General features: G+C 33.8%; 1 protein-coding gene and 1 long non-coding RNA gene across 2 annotated transcripts in view; one reads left to right on the top strand and one right to left on the bottom strand.

The window, feature by feature from the left end:
* The window catches only part of ADAMTS19 (ADAM metallopeptidase with thrombospondin type 1 motif 19), a 255,323-nt gene that overhangs the window by 88,361 nt on the left and 145,447 nt on the right, over window positions 1-21,515 (bottom strand). Inside the window, exons 11-13 of the mRNA XM_012447921.3 lie at window positions 9,878-9,979; window positions 4,080-4,210; window positions 3,014-3,186 (exon numbers count right to left, since the gene is read on the bottom strand). Coding sequence (XP_012303344.3) covers window positions 3,014-3,186; window positions 4,080-4,210; window positions 9,878-9,979 — 406 coding nt within the window. The remainder of the gene's footprint in view (window positions 1-3,013; window positions 3,187-4,079; window positions 4,211-9,877; window positions 9,980-21,515) is intronic.
* The window catches only part of LOC135270622 (uncharacterized), a 371,213-nt gene that overhangs the window by 210,933 nt on the left and 138,765 nt on the right, over window positions 1-21,515 (top strand). The window lies entirely within an intron of this gene.

Below are 21,515 nucleotides of genomic sequence, written 5' to 3'. Positions count from 1 at the left end.
AATTGTGATTTCTAACAGCTTTAGTGTTTTAAGTTGAAGCTCATTCAACTCTGACTTTCTTTTAATTTGGAGAACACCTATTTTCTACCTCTTATTTCACACATGAGTAAATGGGTTTCGAATGACATTATTAACTCTCACATCCAGTTAGAGTAGAGACAGAATTAACACTCAAAGAATCAGATAATTTTCATGATGTGAACAGTCATATTGATTATATTTTTACAATAAAAAGTTATTGGCTATGTATTCAAATTTGTTTAAAAAATGTTAATCGGATGCTGAATATACAATAGAGGATAGATACACTAGGAACAGACATTAGAGGCAATACAGACACATTGAAATGGCTATTACAGGTTGTGTGTGTGGTACTTAGAAGGCACACACAATTTGGAGCATCAGAGGGATTCTTTCTAGAGGAATTGACACACACTGAGTCCCAAAAATCAGTAGAAGTTTTCAAGGTAAATAAATAGAGAACAAGATCAAAGCTTGAGAAGGAAAAACTATTATGCTAACACCCAGCTGGTATAAAGGCCCAGAAATAAGAGAGCAGTTGTATCTAAGGGGTGGAATGGAAGTCAGCCTGACCATAGGACTCTACAAAAGAGAATGATGGAGATGAGGCAGGAGAAGTTTAAGGGTGCAGGCCACAGAAATATCCTTATAAACCAGGTACTCAAGTTTGTGCAACAGAAAAGCAAGTGTTACCTTCAATGAGATGGGACACACTAAAGAGGATCAAATACACATGAATAGGAAGGGTTATAATCATGAGTTTGGTATGAAGATATGTAATGAAATATATCAAGGAGGCAGTTGTACATACAAGTTTGGAGCTCAAATGAAAAATCTGGTTGAAGACATAAACCCATGCATTATTTGCATATTTGAAATCATGGGAATAGATGAGATCACCTAAAAAGAAAATGTAGAGTGAAAATAGAATAGCATTTGGAACAGGCAGAAGGAGAACATGCCAGAGATGTAGTAGGAAAATCAGGTCAGTGTTACAACACGGAAACCAAGCAAGGCATACGAGTATTTCAACAACCACAGGGGTGGGCAGCCACATTAATGTATTTAAGAGTCAAGTACGAAGAGGATGGGAAACTATTTATTAGATTTCGTTTCCACGAGACTCCTGGATGACATTGTAAAGACTTGTGTTGGTGGAATCCAGATTGAAGGGAAGAAAACAAAGGGCTGGGGTACAGGCAGGCCTTTTGAGAAGGGTGGCTGTGAGGAGAGAAACATGTAAGTGCACCAGCTCAAGGTGGCTATGATCTTGAGGGGAAGTTTTTATGTTTTAGGGGGAGAGTCTTAAATATGTTAAAAAATTAAATGTGAATGATCCAAAAGAGAGATTAACTATATAAGAGAAAGTAGGAGTAATCAATAAGATATCTGAAAAGGGAAGATGGGGATGGCATCCAGGCCACAACCAGAAGGACCAGCCTTGGAAAGGAGGAATTAAAATTCTGCCACATAGCAGAATGCAGATGAAGTATCCTAAGTTGGGCTAACGTGTTTTGATAGCAGAAAATAAGGAGGCAATCAATCTGATGGCTGATATATTTCCCCCCACCACCACTAGTAGTGGAATAATCTGCCCCATTGTTTGGCAAGGGTTTCATCAGATGGGGGCACTGAAATGGACAGGCAATGGAGTTTAGGTTATAGAGAAGAGTGTAATTGGAGTGATGGAGAGCAAAGTTGAAATTGACTAAGGGGAGAAAAGAGAGACTGGTGGCATCATAACCAATGAAATCAGAGCATCTGTCATCATTTTTGGTAACTCAAACTCAACCCACACCCACAGCCCACTCACCATGGGCAAGCATTATCTCCTTTTTTTTTTTTTTGCGACAGGGTCTTGCTCTGTCACCCACACTAAAACAAAGTGGCACCATTCTGGCTCACTGTAACCTCTGTCTTCTGGGTTTGTCTCAGCTTCCTAAGTAGCTGGGACTACAGACACGTGCCACCATACCCAGCTAATTTTTTTTTTTTTTTTTTTAGTTTCAAGCTCCTAAGCTCAAGCAATCTGCTTGCCTTGGCCTCCCAAAGTGGTGAGATTACAGGTGTGAGCCAACTTGTTTGGCATATGATTCTTAACCAATAAGGCAGCACATAATTTTCTTATAATTCTTATTTTGAAATAATTAAATATTTAGAGTAACTTGCAGAAATAGTATAGAGAGTTCCCACATACGTTTCACTCAGTTTTCCCCCATGGTTATATCTTCATAACTACAGTACCACAGCAAACCCAGGAAGCTGGCATTGGTACCTGTGTGTGTATAGTTCTAGGTCACTTTATCATATGTGTAGATTTGTGCAACCACTGCCACAATCAAGGTCTGAAACTATTCATCAGCACAAAGATCTTCCTCATGCTACCCATCCTTCTCCCCCTTGCCATCCCTAACCCCTGGCAACCACCCATTTGTACGAATTTGTTTTCCATCTCTGTAATTTTATCATTTCAAGAATATTATCACATGAAATCATATAACATGGGACCTTTTGAGATTGGCATTTTTCACTCAGCATAATGCTCTGAGATCTATCAGGCTGTTGCATGTTTTAATAGTTTGCTCATCTTTAGTGCTGAGGAGTATTCCATCATTCAGGAGTATGATTTCTATACTGTGAGTGTACGTTTATTTACGAAACTGTCAAACTGTATTTTCCAAACTGGCTGCACGATTTTACACTCCCACCAAGCAACGCCTGAGAGATCCAGTTTCTCCTTATCCTCACCAGCAGTTGGTGGTGTCATCGCTTTTTATTTTAGTTGTTCTAATAGGTTTGTGGTAACAGCACCTTATATTTTTAAAATATATTTTTGTCAGTGCTTATGGTTGTTATATGTCATTACAGGTAGAAAAAAATTAAAGTTCAGAAATACTTTGGAGATAATCTGTAAAATCATCTGACTATTGTAAACACTTGGCAAACCTAGAAATCTAGTTAACAAAGATGGTGGTGATCTGGTTGGTCATACCTTCATCCAGGACAGCTTGCCACTGAAGTACATGCTTTGGGGAGGAAGTTCTAACATTATAGGCCTGACATTGCCAGTCTCTGAATCCAGGCAAACCTGCAGGACAAGGTGGATTCTCACATATTCTGTATTGTTTTCTGGGACCATTACAATCCTTTGCTTCAGAACCTAGCCTAGAAAAGATAATACAAATAATCAATTTTATGTTTTTTATGTTAACTACCCAGTTTTTAAATTAAAAGCCATTATATTAATAATATATAATCCTTTATATTTACTTTTGAAAACTTGAAGCATGAAATGATTGATAGTAGTAGCACATTCATATATTTATTTCTTTATATACTTTTCTAATCCTTGATCAATATACCTTCCAAAATACATGAGGAGAAAAAGCCCACTTGCCCGGAAAATGATACACAGGAGTAAAGGGTAGAGACTAAGGGGAAAATAGCCTTCAAATGCCCATTAAGAAATTTGGTTCTTAGAGTTATTAAGGATATATTTTTATACAAATTCATATAAATCCTTTAAAACTGCATGTGACTTCTACACCAACAGAGTTAAAGTTCATGAGCTGGAATGATTTTCTCACACTATCCTAGAATTCCTGTAGGGATAATGGGGTTGAACAAGCTGATCCCATAATAATTCCTGTCTGTACCTGTGCTTAGCATGTTTCTGTTTTTCATTAGCTTTAGCTTTTGCTGTCATTAATTTTGTTCTCATTCCCTTTCTTACCCTTCTGCTCTTCTCCTAGTTCCTTTAAATGTTCACATATTTTTTCTAATATACATCTCCCTGTTTATTGAAATACAATATTTTATAGATTTACTCAAAAAATAACCTTTTGTAGCTTTCATTATTTATTCTTAGAAGGGCTGGTCTTTAATTTCTTCTTAAAGGCAATTTTTATATAAAATATATGATTTGAAGGACTTTTCTGTTTTCCAATGTGAGTAGAGTTTGAGGGACTTATTTTGCTCTCCAACATGCTTTATTAATAAAACCTTTGCATTCCAAAATTGAAGAAATACCCTCCCACAACCAGGAACTTTGAGTTTACCCAGGACATTTGCGCTCTCGACTGCTGATCCCAGCACTGCAGGTTCGGCTGCAAGGACTCCACAGGCTCCACTCTCCGGCCAGATGTTCAGGTGCTAAGGTCCTGCTGGTACATTCTCCAGCCTTACACCACTATTCCAAAAGTTATGTCTTAGGTGAACAAATCAGGGCACAACTGAAAATCATTCGCTGGCCTATAATGTCACTGGAATTGAATTAAATCAGGTCTACTAGAGCCACAAACACGGAGAATTAGGAAAGACCAAAAATAAGTTGTTTTTTGTCATAGTAATATATTTGCCCAGTTCTCACAGATACAGTCTTGTTGGGAAAGCAGTGCACAAATATGTTACTGTAGCCCTAAGAATTCAGTTTTTGTGATGGAGACAGGATAAAGGTTATGTGAAGGGAATCTGAGGTTGCACAACCAGGAAAGAAAATCCAACACATTCTAAGAAACAGATAATAATTTAAAAGGAACAAAAAATCAGAGAAATACATAAGAATGGAAAACAATAAATAAATGTCCTATGTCAAAGCGGACATTTTTAGCAAATTAAGCAATTTTCATGAGATAGGTCAGTGACTCAGGGTAGTTTTCAACTTATAATTTTTAAAAAGTACTATTTGATTTTAGCACTTTCCTCTATTTTCCTTTATGCTTTTTTTTTTTTTTCTGAAAGAGTTCCCATCAAATTCAGTCACTAATATTATAGTGACATGGGGGCAATTAGATGCTAAAATTCTGTCATTTTGTACCAGTTATTCTGTAGTTTTCTGGGTATCTATTAACTGGTAAAGATAACTGTGGAATAAGAGAATGGAGTGTAGTCCTTCTCTTTTTAATCTTTATTATTTTTTTTTTCATTCACCAAAAACAAAAGCAGTGAGAGAGATTGTTGATGGTTACCCAGGAATGGTTGCTAGAATTTGGGGGACAGGTTATCATAATTTCTCCTTATTCCTGAAAATCAAATAGATTTATGATCATAGCAAATGTGGTAAAAGTAACAAAACCAAATTGAGAATAGTAAGTAAGATTACAAGCATTTAGATTAGTCATTATATAATGATGAGGTTGAGTAAGTTGATCCTCCTGGCCCTAAATGGTCTTCTACACTTAATGGCAACACAATTTACAAAGGATTTTGAGGAGATTACAGAAATACTCTGATTCTTAGCTTGCTAATTTCTAAAATGTGAATGATAATCATATTTACCTAACAGCTTTTTCAGGGGTGGAATGAAGCACACAAAACACAATGTATGACCCCTACTAAGGATTTAATAAGTGTTAACTATGATAATAATATAGTTATTAGTATCATTATGTTAATAATTTCAGAAATCTAAGCAAAATTCTGTTCATTCTGATATTTGTTCGTCTATCTTTATAATTTAATAATGTTTTTATTGCTATTTTTAGAAAACAGAATTAAGACTATACTATATATATATATTTAAAATCTATATATACTATATAGATTTAAATTCAATGTCTTTAAGATTCAAAAAGTTTTTAATCTAATCTTGAAAAACAAACATCAACTCAGAGAATATCAATATGCTGAGGCTCTCATGAAATAATTTTGGATTTTATAAAAAGACACAGTTTAAAAATTGGAAAAGGAGAAACAGTCAAACTATGTGAAAACTTTTACATTACTTACTTGTTTTAAGGATTTGAAAATGTTATGCCATTCATGGAAAAAAATCCAATGTGAAAGTCATCAAACTTCAATTAGTCACATTGTTTTAGCCTACTTTACTGGTGTTTATGTTTCCCAGAGTGCATATCCTACCTCCCTGGCCATTTAGCAGCAAGCTGGCATTGAAAGACTGGGCTAGAGTTCATGGCAAACTAAAATATTCTGGAAAGGACTGAGACCTAGATTTGTACATTATTTAAACTATAACACATCTAGCAGATAAAGAGAAATGGACACAGATATGCAAACCAATTTGCATACACAGATCAGTAAAATTTGAAGGAAGCATAGCATGATATTTAAAGTTTGTTCACCTTGCAGATAAGCAGATGTCTGGATGAAACTAGAGGGTACCTGCTTTTGAGTATTCTATATGGTTCTGTGCTTCAACAATGAGGAAAGTGTTAAATGTTTTATTTAAACTATATACAGTATATTATATAAGATTATATGTAAAATAATTCTAATGATGCTTTCCATAAATAGCATTAGGGTTATTATGGAGAGCAGCATGATTTGTTTCATATAACATTTGCATTTTTCAGCCTTAAAAAAGAAGTTATGTATTGTTGAAAAACTAAAAATATTGTCTTCCATACTATTCAGTCTTATTTATAAAAATACTTAGGAATTATATAATGTAGACTACCTGGAGACAGTGTATGACCCAACAAACTAATTATAGTTCTATTCTCCCAAATTTTTATTTGGACATGTCTAGGAAATTCATGAACACACATACTTGAAACAGGTCCGTGGAGATATCAAAGGAGCCTGATCAGACTCTGATAAAATCTTGTACATATAGAGTGGAAAAGAGAAGAGGAGGGAGGAAGGCAAAAAGCTGCGTACATATGCACATTGTGACTATTAGGATATTACAGTCTTCCAATAATAAATTATGATCATAATTTCAAGAATCTCAATTTGGGAAAGTAAATAACTAAAATACACAGAATCCTTCCAAACAGTCTAAAGTTCTAGTAAATTGGTATTTAACATCTCTTTCCCTCTCCCCAGTCCTAGAATTAAGTAAAAAACGTTATTTTTTATTTTTTGAAAATAAATCATTTGCCCACTACTTAATCTCTGTGAAATGTAAACACCAACACATTGATATTTGTGTTGTAAACTGCAAAATATAAAAATTGTATAAAAAACAACATAAAAAGAGAAGAAAGAAAACACATTGTTTTCAATTTTCAATATGCTGTCTATAAAGAATATATAAACCTCTATGTTCAAAATCATTCTGAAGCATAGAATTCTATAAGCACCTTCTCAGATGTAATTATACACTCTTAGATTAACTAGATTTATACAGTTTGATCAATATCACTAGAGTGTTATAAATTACAAAATCCCAAGCTTTGTTTCTTGGTTAGCAATGTGCTGAGCTAGCAGTGTGTAGTGCTAGGTTGCAAGCATTCAAATATTTTAGCACTACTGCACACAATGGCAGTGTTGGAAGCTATTTTCATGATGGCTTCTACAACAGCTGAAACAGATGAGTATTTGAAGAAGCCCATATGGCCTGAAAAACTGAGAGGTTCATTAGTTATTTCAATATACAAAGTATTGCAGAACCTCTAAGAGAATATCACTAACACAATTATAGGAAAATAAAACATTTTACTTTTGTTTAGTAATTACAGTTTTAATTGCCCAAAAGTAAGTTTATTTTAAAGATCTCAAGAATGCAAATTATGTTTATACATATAAGTGGAAGAAAATTATAGAAAAAATATTGAAGGTGCTAGATCATAAAAATAAAGAGATTGTTATATTGCTAAAAAACTGAAGATGAATGAGTTATGTGATGTTTGAGGACTCATGGCAGTATGTTTGGTTATCTCTGAATATTACTGCTTTTGTGTTTCAGGGATGATAAAAATGATTGCTGGTGCAAAGTTTTATCCAAGCAAAGTTTTATCCAAGCAATAAATTACTTAGCACAATATCAGGAGGGTTGCTTGATATACACAGATTCTTGTACTTTTGTGTGTATATACTTAAAAAACAAAACAGACTCAAATTCTGATGCTTCATTTAAGCTTAAAGAAAATATTTGGCACAGTCTGTAAATAACTAACTGCTATTTCACAGAATTCCCTCTAAGGAATCATTTTCTTATTGATAATAATAGTGATAAAATACTTCGTCTTTTTTTTTTCCAAAAATAGTCTGGATTTAAACAATTTGTACTTTTTTTTCTTTTTTAAAATTTTTATTTATTTATTTATTTTGAGACGGCGTTTCACTCTTGTCACCCAGGCTGGAATGCAATGGTGTGATCTTGGCTCACTGCAACCTCTGCCTCCTGGGTTCAAGCGATTCTCCTGCCTCAGGCATCTGTCACCATGCTCAGCTAATTTTTTGTATTTTTAGTAGTGACAGGGTTTCACCATATTGGCCAGGCCGGTCTGGAACTCATGACCTCAGGTGATCCGCCTGCCTTGGCCTCCCAAAATGTTGGGATTACAGGCGTGAGCCACCACACCCAGCCTTCTTTTTTTTAATTAAAGAAATCATGTAAGTAATAAATGACTGCATGCTGATGTCAAACAATCCAGAAATGTCTGCAGAAAAGTTATATTCACCCATCCCTCTCATTGCAGTACTCCCAGCCATCAATTCTACTTCCCTCCAAAGAGGTAACTTCTAACTACAGTTTGGAGTTTTGTGTTTATATTTCATTTTTTTTCCCTTTGAAACAAGGTCTGGCTTTGTTGCCCAGACTGGAGTGCAGTGGTGCAGTCTTGGCTCACTGCAACCTCTGCCTCCCTGGCTTAACCAATCCTTCCACTTCAGCCTCCCCAATAGCTGGGATTACAGGAACCCACCATCACACCTAGCTTATTTTATGAGTTTGAAAATATATACTTGTGTGTGTGTGTGTGTGTGTATTCACATCTGTATACAAACTGTGTTTTCCTTAAATATCAAATTGTACTATGAAGTATCAATATTTCTGACATGCCTATCAACTAACAGTCATGTCTTATAGATGTCTTAAGGTTATAACATACATATCTCCCTCATTTTTTAACAGCTACATTGTAACCATTCCTCTCCTGATGAATAATTTTATTGTTTCTCATTTCTTACCATTACAAACTACACCCTTCCCTAAGCATCTGTGTGTGCATGTGTGAATGTGTGTGTATCTGCATGCACAGGTACAAGTACCTAAGATAATTTTCTAGAAGTTGAATTGCTTCATTTCTGTCCATTTTTCAAATTGATATGTTTTAAAAATAAAACTCCATATAATTTTATGTTTTCTTCAATTATTTCACCATAAGCAGTCTATAGGTTCTTTATGTTGCTGTTTATTTTCAAATGTAATACATATTCATGTTCTTTAGAGGAAAGCTTTCTGATGTTACAATTGAGTACAGTGATAATTCTACTTTCCTGTCACAGTATGCAAATTAGAAAATTATGTAAACTATTGATCTGTTATCTTGTGATTACATTAACCATAATTATTACATATGTGTGAAATTCATCTTCTTTATATTTCTCAAATGAAAATTAATTTTCAACAGCAATTATTTAGATCTGGAAGTGTATACTAATAAAATTTTAAAGCCTTATGAAGTACATTAAACTACAGACAGACAAATATTTGCTAATCTCCAAATGTCAACTGGAATATTTTATTGATGATGATTATACTGACAAGAAAAAAAATACTCAGTTGCTCTCCTAAGTTAATTATTTTATACTTGAAAGAATTCATTGGCTATGAGAAATTTTACCATTTATGCTATTATTTGTCCTTAATTTACTTTTGTTTAAAAAATAAAATTATTCACAGTTTTGTTATATTAATGCATATATATGACTCTCAACATTCTCGTAATCAACAACAAATAAAAAAACCCCACCACATTGATATTAACAAAACAACGATGGATTTAAAAAAGTATAAACGTTAAAACTGATGAAATACTAATATTTTTGTATATATTGAAATTATTCCATCAGTGCTAAGATGAATACAAATGTAACTGGCAGAGAAAATGCAAGTTTCTCATGTTTCATCTAGTATGTTTATTAAATTCAGGCAACACAAATGACTTACCTTACCAGGGTCACACTCAGTTCCATCCATTGGTGGGTCCAGTTTGGTTTTGCATTCTTTCTCACCTTCTACCTTGCACCATAACCCTGTGCAAATAACGTGCTGAAAACAAAGGCACAATAACTAATAAGGGGAACATATCACATTTTTAAGTGAAGCCAATCATTTTTAAGAAAGTTATTTTGATAGAGCAACAAAAAGTATTTGAATAAAAACATGCTTTAGGTACTTAAAATATTAAACCTATAATTGAAATAGTATAGGGCTCATTTATAATAATGGGAAGATTGATACATAATGATAGAAAATCTGTTTAATAAAGTTAAATCTTTTAAAACTTCCTTAAATAAAATGCATAAGTTTATACAAGATGATGTAGATACAACAGAAAAACTTAATACAGAAATCATCCTTTAAACTATGACACATGGACCAGGTTGGAAGAATAAGTGTTTGTGTTTATGTTGTAAATTGAGTGTCGAGTGCCCTAAAGTCTGTTCCCACCTATGCTCTGCTTTATGCTTAAATGCCATGATTAGTACTTTATTTTTTCATTATACAGTCTTGACCCCTGCCACAATATAGAGTCTTAATGTGCATGTTTTTGTAAATTGTTATCAGTACTTTTCATTTCAGTATGAAGGATTTTTACATCTTCAGAATGCAGTGAAACTTTTCTAGGGAAATGTCAAAGGGATTAAAAAAATATTGGGATAAGGTAGCTGAAACATGGCAACAATGAGGAAATGTGAAAGAAAAATTGTCAAAAACCTTAGACACAGCTATAATTGTGGCCAGCTCAGAGACATCGGTATGAAGAGGCCAACATACACATTAATAAAGACTATTTCTGTAAGGTGGTTGACATTTTTTAGACTCATGGATATTGTTAACAATTGTGCAGAAATATGAAATTCAAAAAGAACATTTAAAAGTGACTTAAAAAATTAGCCTAGTGCGGTGGTGCATGCCTGTAATCCCAGCTACTCAGGAGGCTGAGGCATGAGAATCCCTTGAACCCCGGAGGCAGAGGTTGCAGTGAGCCGAGACAGCACCACTGCACTCCAGCCTGGGTGACAGAGTGAGACTGTCTGAAAAATAAAAAAAGTGAGTTGAGTATTTACTCTGTAGTGAAGATGACTGTGTTACTACCTATCCAGATACTGCGAGAAGAGGGTGGAGGAGAACAGGTCAATAAAGACAGAACAAGTAGCAGTGGGAAAGGCATAGTTATGAAAAGGTGAGCAGACCGGTACAATGTGGAGTATGAGTATCATGGGAGAGAATAAGGTTGAAAAGAATAAAGAACAAGGTTGAAAAGACAGAAGAGCCAGGAAAAGACTAGGGACTTTATGTTTGCAGGGAAAAAATAAGCCATTTAGCAGCTCACAGGCAGCAGATTGATAATAGGTTATTTTAGGAAACTTATTCTGGTGTTAGTATTCAAAACAGACTAAAAATCACAGCAAAATTAAAGTTAACTTATGACACTGTCCATATGTTACACAGTTAAGAGTCAAATTTTTTTTCAACTTAGTTGCTGAAACCACTCAATAGGTCAGTTTAGAAAATAACTTTACAACTTAAAATGCTTGGCATGGGAATCCACAACAGAGATGCACAACTTAAATATATTTGAATAATACATTTAAATTGTAACAGACCTATTTGAAACATATTAATTTGTTGCAAATCTCAAAATAGTATTTTCCTATATTTTCCTTTACTTTCTGAACTGTTTGTAAACTTTTAAAATTTAATAGTCTGTGAAGAAAGTGAGATATATTTATTTTACTTTATTTTCTTTGCTGTGACTTTTTTTTCAGCTTCAAAATATATCACACAAATATATCTTATTATATTTAGGATGTGGTTTAGCTTAACTAGTGTTCTTCTTCTAACTGCCTGTAACATTTGCCAAAAATTCATTTAGAAAATTATTGTGAAGAACGCCTATAAATCATATTGCCCCTCTGTAATATTTTAAACTCTTGAAAATGGGCAAAGAGGTCAATTGTTTTTCAGTACATTGTGGACACATTTAAGAATATTTCTTTTCGCAGATGTCTAACCTGGGCATTTTTCATCTCAAAAAGTTTCCACCCAGCTAGGAACTTTCTGTCAAGGATGTTTGATAATTATAGAGTCAAATGTTGAATTTTCTTTAGAAGAAACTTTCAAGTAAGAATTTTTCTTTATTTGCATTTAATAAAACTTAGTTATCTCATAACAGTAATTTTTTATTCAAGTTTATTAGTTAACCAATGCATACGGAACTAAAAAAACAAATCTGCACTGTAGTTTTGGAATAATTCTTGCTTGTTGAACACTGTTGGTGGTCTGCTTTCTGCCCTTCCACCATTATCTGCTGCTGTTTGAAACAGCAGGTACTCTAATTGATTCCCACTTGAGACACTCAGAGCATACAAGCAAACTTGGCAGCTTTTCAAGATAAGCATGGTCATGTAGAATAAAATCTGGTCTCAGAGATGTCTTTTACCCTTTCTGTTCTGCAGGTCTAGGGATCTTATGGTAAATAAATTATAGCCTCGGTCTTAAAAATAACTCAGATGTAGAAGTTCAAACCAAACTGCCACAAGTAAAGCAAGAAAATGTTGAAGAAATGGTATAGATATTTTTTTCATCTTGAAAAGTGGAATACCTCAGATATGTCATATTAGAAGTACATAATAGCAAACCCTTTCTAAAGTCAGAGTGGTATATTTCGGGTGTTACATTAGAGCCGAACACTGTCCATATGTTACACAGGCAAGACTCAAATATTTTTTTCTACTTAGTTGCTGAAACCACTTAATAGGTCAGTTAAGAAAATAACTTTATAACTTAAAATGCTTGGCATAGGAATTCACAACAGAGATGCACAATTCAGCATTTTCTAGCAAACTAATAAAAATAATACAATATTTCTTTGTTATGCTTCTATAGTAAAAAGAGATTCTTAAAAGAATATAATAGGTACTTGGATGTTTATCTCAAATAGGCTTTTTAAATGTTTACATAAATGGACTATGTATTGAAATGGAAGGTTAATTGTCTTGTTCAAATATTATAAAATTTATCTTCAAAGCTAACCTGTACCCATGCCTTTCTTTATAGCAAATAGTTCCATTAAGATGTTCTGAAATTTATGTTAAAATAAAACAATTTTAACTGCATATGCTTTGAAGTAATAATTAATCCTTGGACATATAACTCCTTGATGTTCCCTGAATTACTCTATAAAATATATTTTCTTAACATTTAACATAACGTTGCAAAGGTAATTCAGATATAAAATAAAATTTTAGAAACATTCTTTTCTAATAACAGAACTTTATTATAATTATTAAAATAGCTTGTATGTGTGTGTAAGAGACAGAGAGTACTAAAATGGTAATCAAAGATTCAAAAGGAAAATAAACCTGAGCTCTAGTTCTTTATAAAGACTAATAAAATTGAAAATTAAGAAAAAAGAGAAGGCAAATAAATACTGTTAGGAATAAAAAATGAGAGCATAACAGATAACAGTTCAGACAGAAAATAGACATTATAATTAAATCTATGCCAATAAACATGACAACTATATGAAATGGAAAAATTGAAACTTAAAATTTACTAAACTGAAACCAAGAAGAAATAGAAAAGCTGAACAATTCTATAGCTATGGAATAATTAAACCTGTTAAAAATCTTCCCACAAAGAATACACCTGCTCAAAGACTAACACTCTTTCAAGGAACTTAGATTCTCAACTCACAGAAACTTTGTAGAGAACAGAAAAAGAGAACATTACTTCTTTTTAACTTTTATTTTAGGATTAGTGGTACATATGAAGGTTTGTTACATAGGCAAACATGTTTCAAAGGGGTTTGTTGTACACATTATTTCATCACCTGTTCAAGACCAGCCTGGCCAACATGGTAAAATCCCATCTTTACTAAAAATACAAAAATTAACCTGGTGTGGTGGCAGGCACCTGTAATCTCAGCTACTCAGGAGGCTAAGGTAGGACAGTCACTTGAACTCAGGAGCTGGAGGGTGCAGTGAACTGAGAGATCTTGCCACTGTACTCCAGCCTGGGCAACAAAGCAAGCCTCTGTCTCAAAAAAATAATGATAATAAAAAATAAATTTAACTTTTAAGTTCAGGTGTACATGTGCAGGTTTGTTATATAGGCAAACTTGTGTTATGGGGGTTTGATGTACAGATTATTTCATCACCCAGGCATTAAGCCTAGTACTCATTAGTTATTTTTCCTGATCCTCTCCATCCTCCCACCCTCCACTTTCTAATAGGCTCCCATGTGTGTTGTTACCTTTTGTGTCCATAAATTCTTAGCATTTAGCTATCACTTATAAGTGAAAACATGTGGTATTTGGTTTTCTGTTCCTGCATCAGTTTGCTAAGAATAATGGCTCCAGCTCCATCCACATTGCTGCAAAGGACATGATCTCATTCTTTTTATGGCTGCATAGTATTCCATGGTGTATATGTGCCACATTTTCTTTATTTAATCTATCACTGATGAACATTTAGGTTCATTCCATGTCTTTGCTATTGTGAATAGTGCTGCAATAAACATATGCATGCATGCGTCTTTTTAAAATAATAATTTATATTCCTTTGGGTATACACCCAGTAATGGGATTGCTGGTCAAATGGTATTTCTGTTGTTTGTACTTTGAGGAATTGCTACATTGTTTTCCACAGTGGTTGAACTAATTTACACTCCCATCAACAGCATATAAGTGTTTCCTTTTGTCCACAATCTCACCAGCATCTGCTATTTTTTGACATTTTAATAGTACCCATTCTGACTAGTGTGAGATGATATCACATTGTAGTTTTGATTTTCATTTCTTAATGATCAGCAGTGTTGAGTTTTGTTTCATATGATGGCTAGCTGCATGTATGTCTTTTGAAGTGTCTGTTCATGTCCTTTGCCTGTTTTTTACTGGGATGCCTATTTTTTGCTTGTAAACTTGTTTAAGTTTGCTATTGATGCTGTATATTAGACCTTTGTTAACTTCATAGTTTGCAAAAATATTCTCCCACTCTGTAGGCTGTCTGTCCATTATGTTGTTAGTTTCTTTTGCTGTGCAGAAGCTCTTTAATTTAATTAGATCTGATTTGGCTTTTTTTGTTTTGTTTTGTTTTGTTTTGTCGAAACTGTTTTTGGAGTCTTTGTCATGAAATCTTTCCCTTTTTCTATGTCCAGAATGGTATTGCCTAGGTTGTCTTCCAGGGTTTTTATAGTTTTGGATTTTACACATAAGTCTCTAATCCATCTTGAGTTAATTTTTGTATATGGCATAAAAAGGGTTCAGTTTCAATCTCCTGCGTATGGCTAGTAAGTAATCCCAGCACCATTTATTGAATAGGAAATCATTTCTCCATTGCTTGTTTTGGTCAGGTTTGTAAAAAATTAGATAGTTGTAAGTGTGCAGCCTTATTTCTGGGTTTTCTATTCTGTTCCACTGGTGTATGCATCTGTTTTGTACCAGTAGCATGTTGTTTTTGTTACTGTAGCCCTGGAGTATAGTTTGAAGTCAGGTAACATGATGCCTCCAACTTTGTTCTTTTTGCTTGATTGCCTTGGGTATTTTGACTTGTTTTTGTTTCTATATGAATTTTAAAATATGTTTTCTAATTCTGTGAAGAATATCAGTGGTAGTTTAATAGGAATAGCATTGAATCTATAAATTGCTTTGGGCAGTATGGCCATTTTGCAATATTGATTCTTCCTACACATGAGCATGGAATGTTTTTCCATTTGTGTCATCTCTGATTACTTTGAGCAGTATTTTCTATTTCTGCATGTAGAGATCTTCCACCTCCCTGGTTGGCTGTATTCCTAGGTATTTTATTTTGTATGCATGGCAATTGTGAAAGTGACTGTGTTCAGCAGGCATACTTTTGAGGGGAACTGAAAAAATTGGCACAAGGTTAGTTCATCATCTTTGCAGCTTTAACCTGATAGGGGCCCACTGTTGTGTCCTGACATTAGGTGTCAACTGGGAAAAACATATAATCTCTGTAGACTTATGAAGACAGAAACTGAGGTGGTCAGGGTTGCCATAATCTGAAGAGAGAATTCCAGAGGGAATAGAATCAGAGGAGTTTAAGTCTCCCCTGGGCACCTGACCCATACACACACAACACACTATACACATAGCACAGATAAGGAAAAAAATGAATTGATCTAAGATATGAGCTGCTGCCTACAATAGAAGAGACAAAGTTTCCTGTTTAAATCTAATTAATGTAATTCCCTGTGAAAACAACAAACAGTCTTTGGCGTAATATAACAGAATCCAGAGCCTCTACAACAGGGGTCAGCAAACTTTTTCTGTAAATTGCCAAATAGTATGTGTTTCAGGCTTCTTAGCAAGGTGGTCTCTGTTGCAACTATTCAACACTGCCATTGTAGCTTGAGGGCAGCCAGAGAAAATAAATGAAAAAATGGGTGTCACTGTGTTCCAGTAAAACTTTAAGCCATAGTTTGCTAGTGCTTGCTCTACAATATAACAACATAATTTCTAGTATACAAATAAAAATTACTGACATATATAGAACAGCAAAATGCAACCCTTTCTTTAAAAATCTAAATAAACAATTCAAACCTGAGTTGATACATGTGTTATGATTTTCATAAAATTTGAAACTGACTTTTTGAATATACCTAGTGAGGTAATGGAAATTGGCTTGTAATAAATGAAAAGATATCTCAAGGTAAAAGTTTTTAAAAAGTACACTGAAATGTTCACTTTAGATGTAAAAAATACAATATGTAAAATTAAAAATTGACTGAATGGATTTGAGCAGAATGGAAATGATAAAAATTCAGTAAGCTTGAAAATAGCGTAAAGGAAATTACCCAATCTGAAGGAGAGAGGAAAAATATCTAAATATATGAAAGATATGCAGAAAGCTGTGGGATTATATAAAACAATTAATGTGTGTAACTGTATTCTCAGGAGAAAAGACAGAAATGTAGAAGTAGAAAAGTATTTAAAGGAATTATTACTGAAATTTTTTTTCAAATTTGAGAAAAGGTATAGATTTACAAAATCAGTAAGTTCAACAATCCTCCAATGGGATAAATATAGAGTAAAGCATATGTAGACACATTACAGTCAAGCATCTGAAAACCAAAGGTAAGCAGACTATCTTACACACAAACAAGGACAAACAACAGATTACTTACAGGGAAATGACAATCCAAGGGCTATACATTTCTCATCATAAACTATGGAGAAGAGAAGACAGAGAAATGTTTCTGAGATGGTAAAGAAAAAGAAAAAGTCAACCTGTAATTTTATATCTAGTGAAAATACATTTCAAAAATTAAGGTGAAAAAATTTTCAGATGAAAGAAAATTAAGAGAATTTGCCATTAGCAACCCAATTAAAAGAAATGGAGAAGGAAAATGAAACCAAAGGAAACTCCTATCTTCAGGAAGTCATGAAAAACAATGAAAAGGCTAAATATCTAGCAAAAAATAAAAGACTATTTTTACATTCTTAATTTCTAAAATACATGCAATGTGTACAAAGGAAAATGTATACAATTTTATTGTGTGGTCTACAATGTACACAGATGTTACACACATATAATGATTATAGTACAGAAAAACAGAATGAAGAAGTCTAAATGCACATATGTGGTTACGTATTCCAATAATTCCAAATGAAATAGTACTACATTAACTAAATAGATTGAGAAAAATTGAGGGTTTATATTCTAATCCCTAGACGTGAGTTTGGCAAACTATGGCCTGGAGACTGGCCAACTGTCTTTAGAATTGAACTTTTATTGGAACATGTCCATGCTCATTCACTTACATATTATCTATGACTGATTTGAGCTAGAGCAGCGGATTTGAGTTGCAACAGAAGCTTTGCCACTGACAAGCCTAACATATTTACTATCTGGCCCTTTAAAAAAATGTGTGATCCCAGATGTAGACCCAAATCAGGCCTGTTAAAGAGGTAAAGGATTATAGCTAAAAAGGTAATAGATAAAGTAGGATCATAAAGAGAATTCAAATAAAATAAAAGTAAATTAATGGGAATCAAAGGGAAATAAAAAGTTAAAAAATAAATTATAAAATGCTAGACCTAAATCCAAACACATTGTTTAATCAATGATTAAACATTAATGAACTAACTACCTCAATTAAAAAGTCATAATTATGATAGATAAATATCAAGACAACTACATGCTTACTACAGGAGACTCACTTGAAATAGTACACAGATAGATACATTTAAACTAAACGAAAGCATAAAGTTATACCATGCAAAAAATAAGTACACAAAATCAGATTAATATCAGACATAATAAACTTCAGTATAAAGAGTGCTCCAGAGCCGGGCGCAGTGGCTCACGCCTGTAATCCCAGCACTTTGGGAGGATGAGGCAGGTGGATCACGAGGTCAAGAGATCGAGACCATCCCGGTCAACATGGTGGTGAAACCCCGTCCCTACTAAATATACAAAAAGTTAGCTGGGCATGGTGGCGCGTGCCTGTAATCCCAGCTACTCAGGAGGCTGAGGCAGGAGAATTGCCTGAACCCAGGAGGCGGAGGTTGCGGTGAGCCGAGATCGCGCCATTGCACTCCAGCCTGGGTAACAAGAGCGAAACTCCGTCCCCGCCTCCAAAAAAAAAAAAAAAAAAATAGTGCTACCAGTGATAAAGAAAACTTTTTCATAATGAAAAGAAATGCAATAAGAAGACATAATGCATCAGGAAGACAGAACAATAATAACTGTATTAGGGTCTAGCAATAAAGCCTTATGAGGTATGAATGAAAATCTGACATAACTGAAGGGAGTAGATAATTGCACAATCATAGTAAGATATTTAAATTCCCCACTTCAGCACTTATTAGAACATCTATACACATACTCAATGAAATATGATCTGTATAACTATATTAATAACCTTGACCTAATTAATATTTATGAAACACTAATAACTGTGGAAATGCATTCTGTCAAATGCATATAGTACATTCACCTGGGTAGATTATAAGTGAGTCTCAATAAATTTAAAGAGATCATGCAGAGTATATTTTTGGGATCTAGAAGTGGAAAGTTTATATAACAGGTGAATGCTTAAGCATTTAAAAAACACCTAAAAATTTCCCGAAGTGATTTCACTGTATTTCCAGAAGCGGTATGTGAATTTTGATTGCTCTGTATTATCAGCAACAATTTTGTATTTTCAATTCTTTAAACTTGAGACATTGCAACGTGTACGCAAATGTAGGTCTTTACGGTTTTAATTTGCATTTCTTGATACAATATTAATGATGTTAAGCATATTTTAAGGAGCTTGTTAGCTATCTACATATCTTTATTTCTGATTGTTGAAATGTTTTGCCCATTTTATTGTACTGCTTGGTCTTTTATTACTATTACAGGGATTTATATATTTTGGACCACAATCCTTTGTCAGATATACCTGATATAAATATTTTCTCCCATTATGTGGCTTATCTTTTCTTTGTCTTAACAGAGTTTTCCTGAGATAAAATAATTTATTTTGATAAATTTCAAACAATAATTTTCTGTTCTGTTTTTCTTTTATGGTTCATGCTCCTGGTATCCTATTAAAAAATATTTCCTCTACATTTTTCCCTGAAGTTTTATAGTTTCGTAGACTCCACATTTAGGTCTATAATATATTTAGGGTTAATTTTATCTTATATAACTTTTAAAAGATGAATATCCAGTTGTTCCAGCAGAATTTGTTGAAAAGCTTTCCTTTACCTTTTGAACTGCCTTGTCAGTTTTGTTGAAATCAATTGTACATGTGTGAGAGTCTATAATTGAACTCTCTATGGTGTTCCACTGAGGAGTTAAGGCTCTCCTTTCGTCAACACCACATTGTCTTCATTACCGCAGCTTTATAAGTCTTAAATTATGCAGTTTATGTCCTCCAACTATTTCATGTTAAGTCTTTTTAAATCCAAATTGTTGTTGCCTCTGGAATTTTGCAATGCCAAATTACAGAGACTAGGCCTTCTACAGTTCTTCATAACATTAGGTTGGTGCAAACATAATTGCGGTTTTTGCCATTACTTTATTTCAGTTCCAGTCTGTGCATTGGCTTCAAGGAGAGGTTTGAAAGAGTCCTACAAACTTGGAGGAATCAAGTAGATAAAAGAAAAATATAAAACTGGAACTTTCCATGTCAATATTTAAAGTCATCATATGATTCAGTCATACTATAAACTTTTCTATCCATTTAATGCATATGCAATTCATAGTGTGCCTAGTCCATAAAGGTAGGATCTTAAGTTTCCTGGAGGTCTTCAATTTTATCACACTTCCTTCTTTGTCAAAAAAAGGATAACTCCTATGGGGCCACTTCTTACTGTTTCTAGGGAAAAATCCTTCCATACCTCTGTATTTTTAGCCAAGCTAAGTAATTTCAGGAAGCTATTACAATGACTTGATGCAGTTGGAGCTGACTCAGCCACAAGATGCCAGATGGCCTGAAGGTACCAGATACCAGTTGCTTAGGACTCAGGAACAAGGCCATCTAAGAAGTCAGCCATTAATTCTGCAGCTTAATGCAGAAGAGTGACCTATTATTGCCTGTAATCAAGATGTTTCACCAGAGTATCTACATCTGTGCCTTCAAACATTTTGCAGATATAAGTTGTTATCCTAAGGGTAAATTTATATCATTAATTAGTGTTTGTGTTTATATATCTGTTCATAAGTATGGAAGAGAAACATCTAATTTAGATGCTATGGCCTAACTGCCTTTATCAAATTCAAAGTTACCTTGTTTTTAAGATTCTACCTGAAACATACACATTAAAGGTTGCTGTGAACCCCCACATTACAAAGCTTGATGTTTATTTGTAATTGATTAGAAATAAGGTGGTCATAAGGATGCCTGATTGAATCATGGATAAGCTGTGAGAAACAAGTTACCTGTCCTATAGAATAGGTAGACTTTCATATAGTCATTGCATGAATATTTTAAAAAGTTATTTTATCTTGATATATTTTTGAGACTCAAGTGTTTACATGAGTGAAAAATTTAGAATCATTACTCATTATTAAATTGATTCACTTATTCATTGACCAAATATTTATTGAGCACTTCTATGGGTTCTAGAGATACATGAAAAAAGGGCTGATAACTCTGATAATGTTAATGGAGCTTACCACATAGGAGATTTGTGTTGTATAGCACTTAGGTAACAAATTAGCAGGTATGCTGACTCCACATAGATCCAATTGATGGTGTATATGTGTGCGGCAGAACTAAAGTCATGCTTTGCTTAATGATGGATATACATTTTGAGAAATATGTCATTGGCAATGTAGTCATTGTGTGAACATTGTACAGCGTACTTACATAAGCCTAGATGATATAACCTACTACCTACCTAGGCTATATGGTGTATCCTATGGCTTTTAAGCTACAAACCTGTAGAGCATGTTACCATACTGTATATTGTAGGCAACTGTAAAACAATCCTAAGCATTTGTGCATCTATACATGGAAAAGGTACAGTGAATAATAATAAGTTTTATAATCTTATAAGACCATTGTTGTATATGTGGTCCAGTGACTGAAATGCCATTACATAGTGCACAAGCATTTTCAGTCT

The sequence above is a fragment of the Aotus nancymaae genome, unplaced genomic scaffold (assembly GCF_030222135.1).
Source record: "Aotus nancymaae isolate 86718 unplaced genomic scaffold, 86718_ANA_hifiasm-v0.15.2.pri h1tg000064l_1, whole genome shotgun sequence".
NCBI lineage: Eukaryota > Metazoa > Chordata > Mammalia > Primates > Aotidae > Aotus > Aotus nancymaae.
The sequence above is the reverse complement of the archived record's forward strand: the minus strand, read 5'-3'. Positions and strand labels throughout refer to the sequence as shown.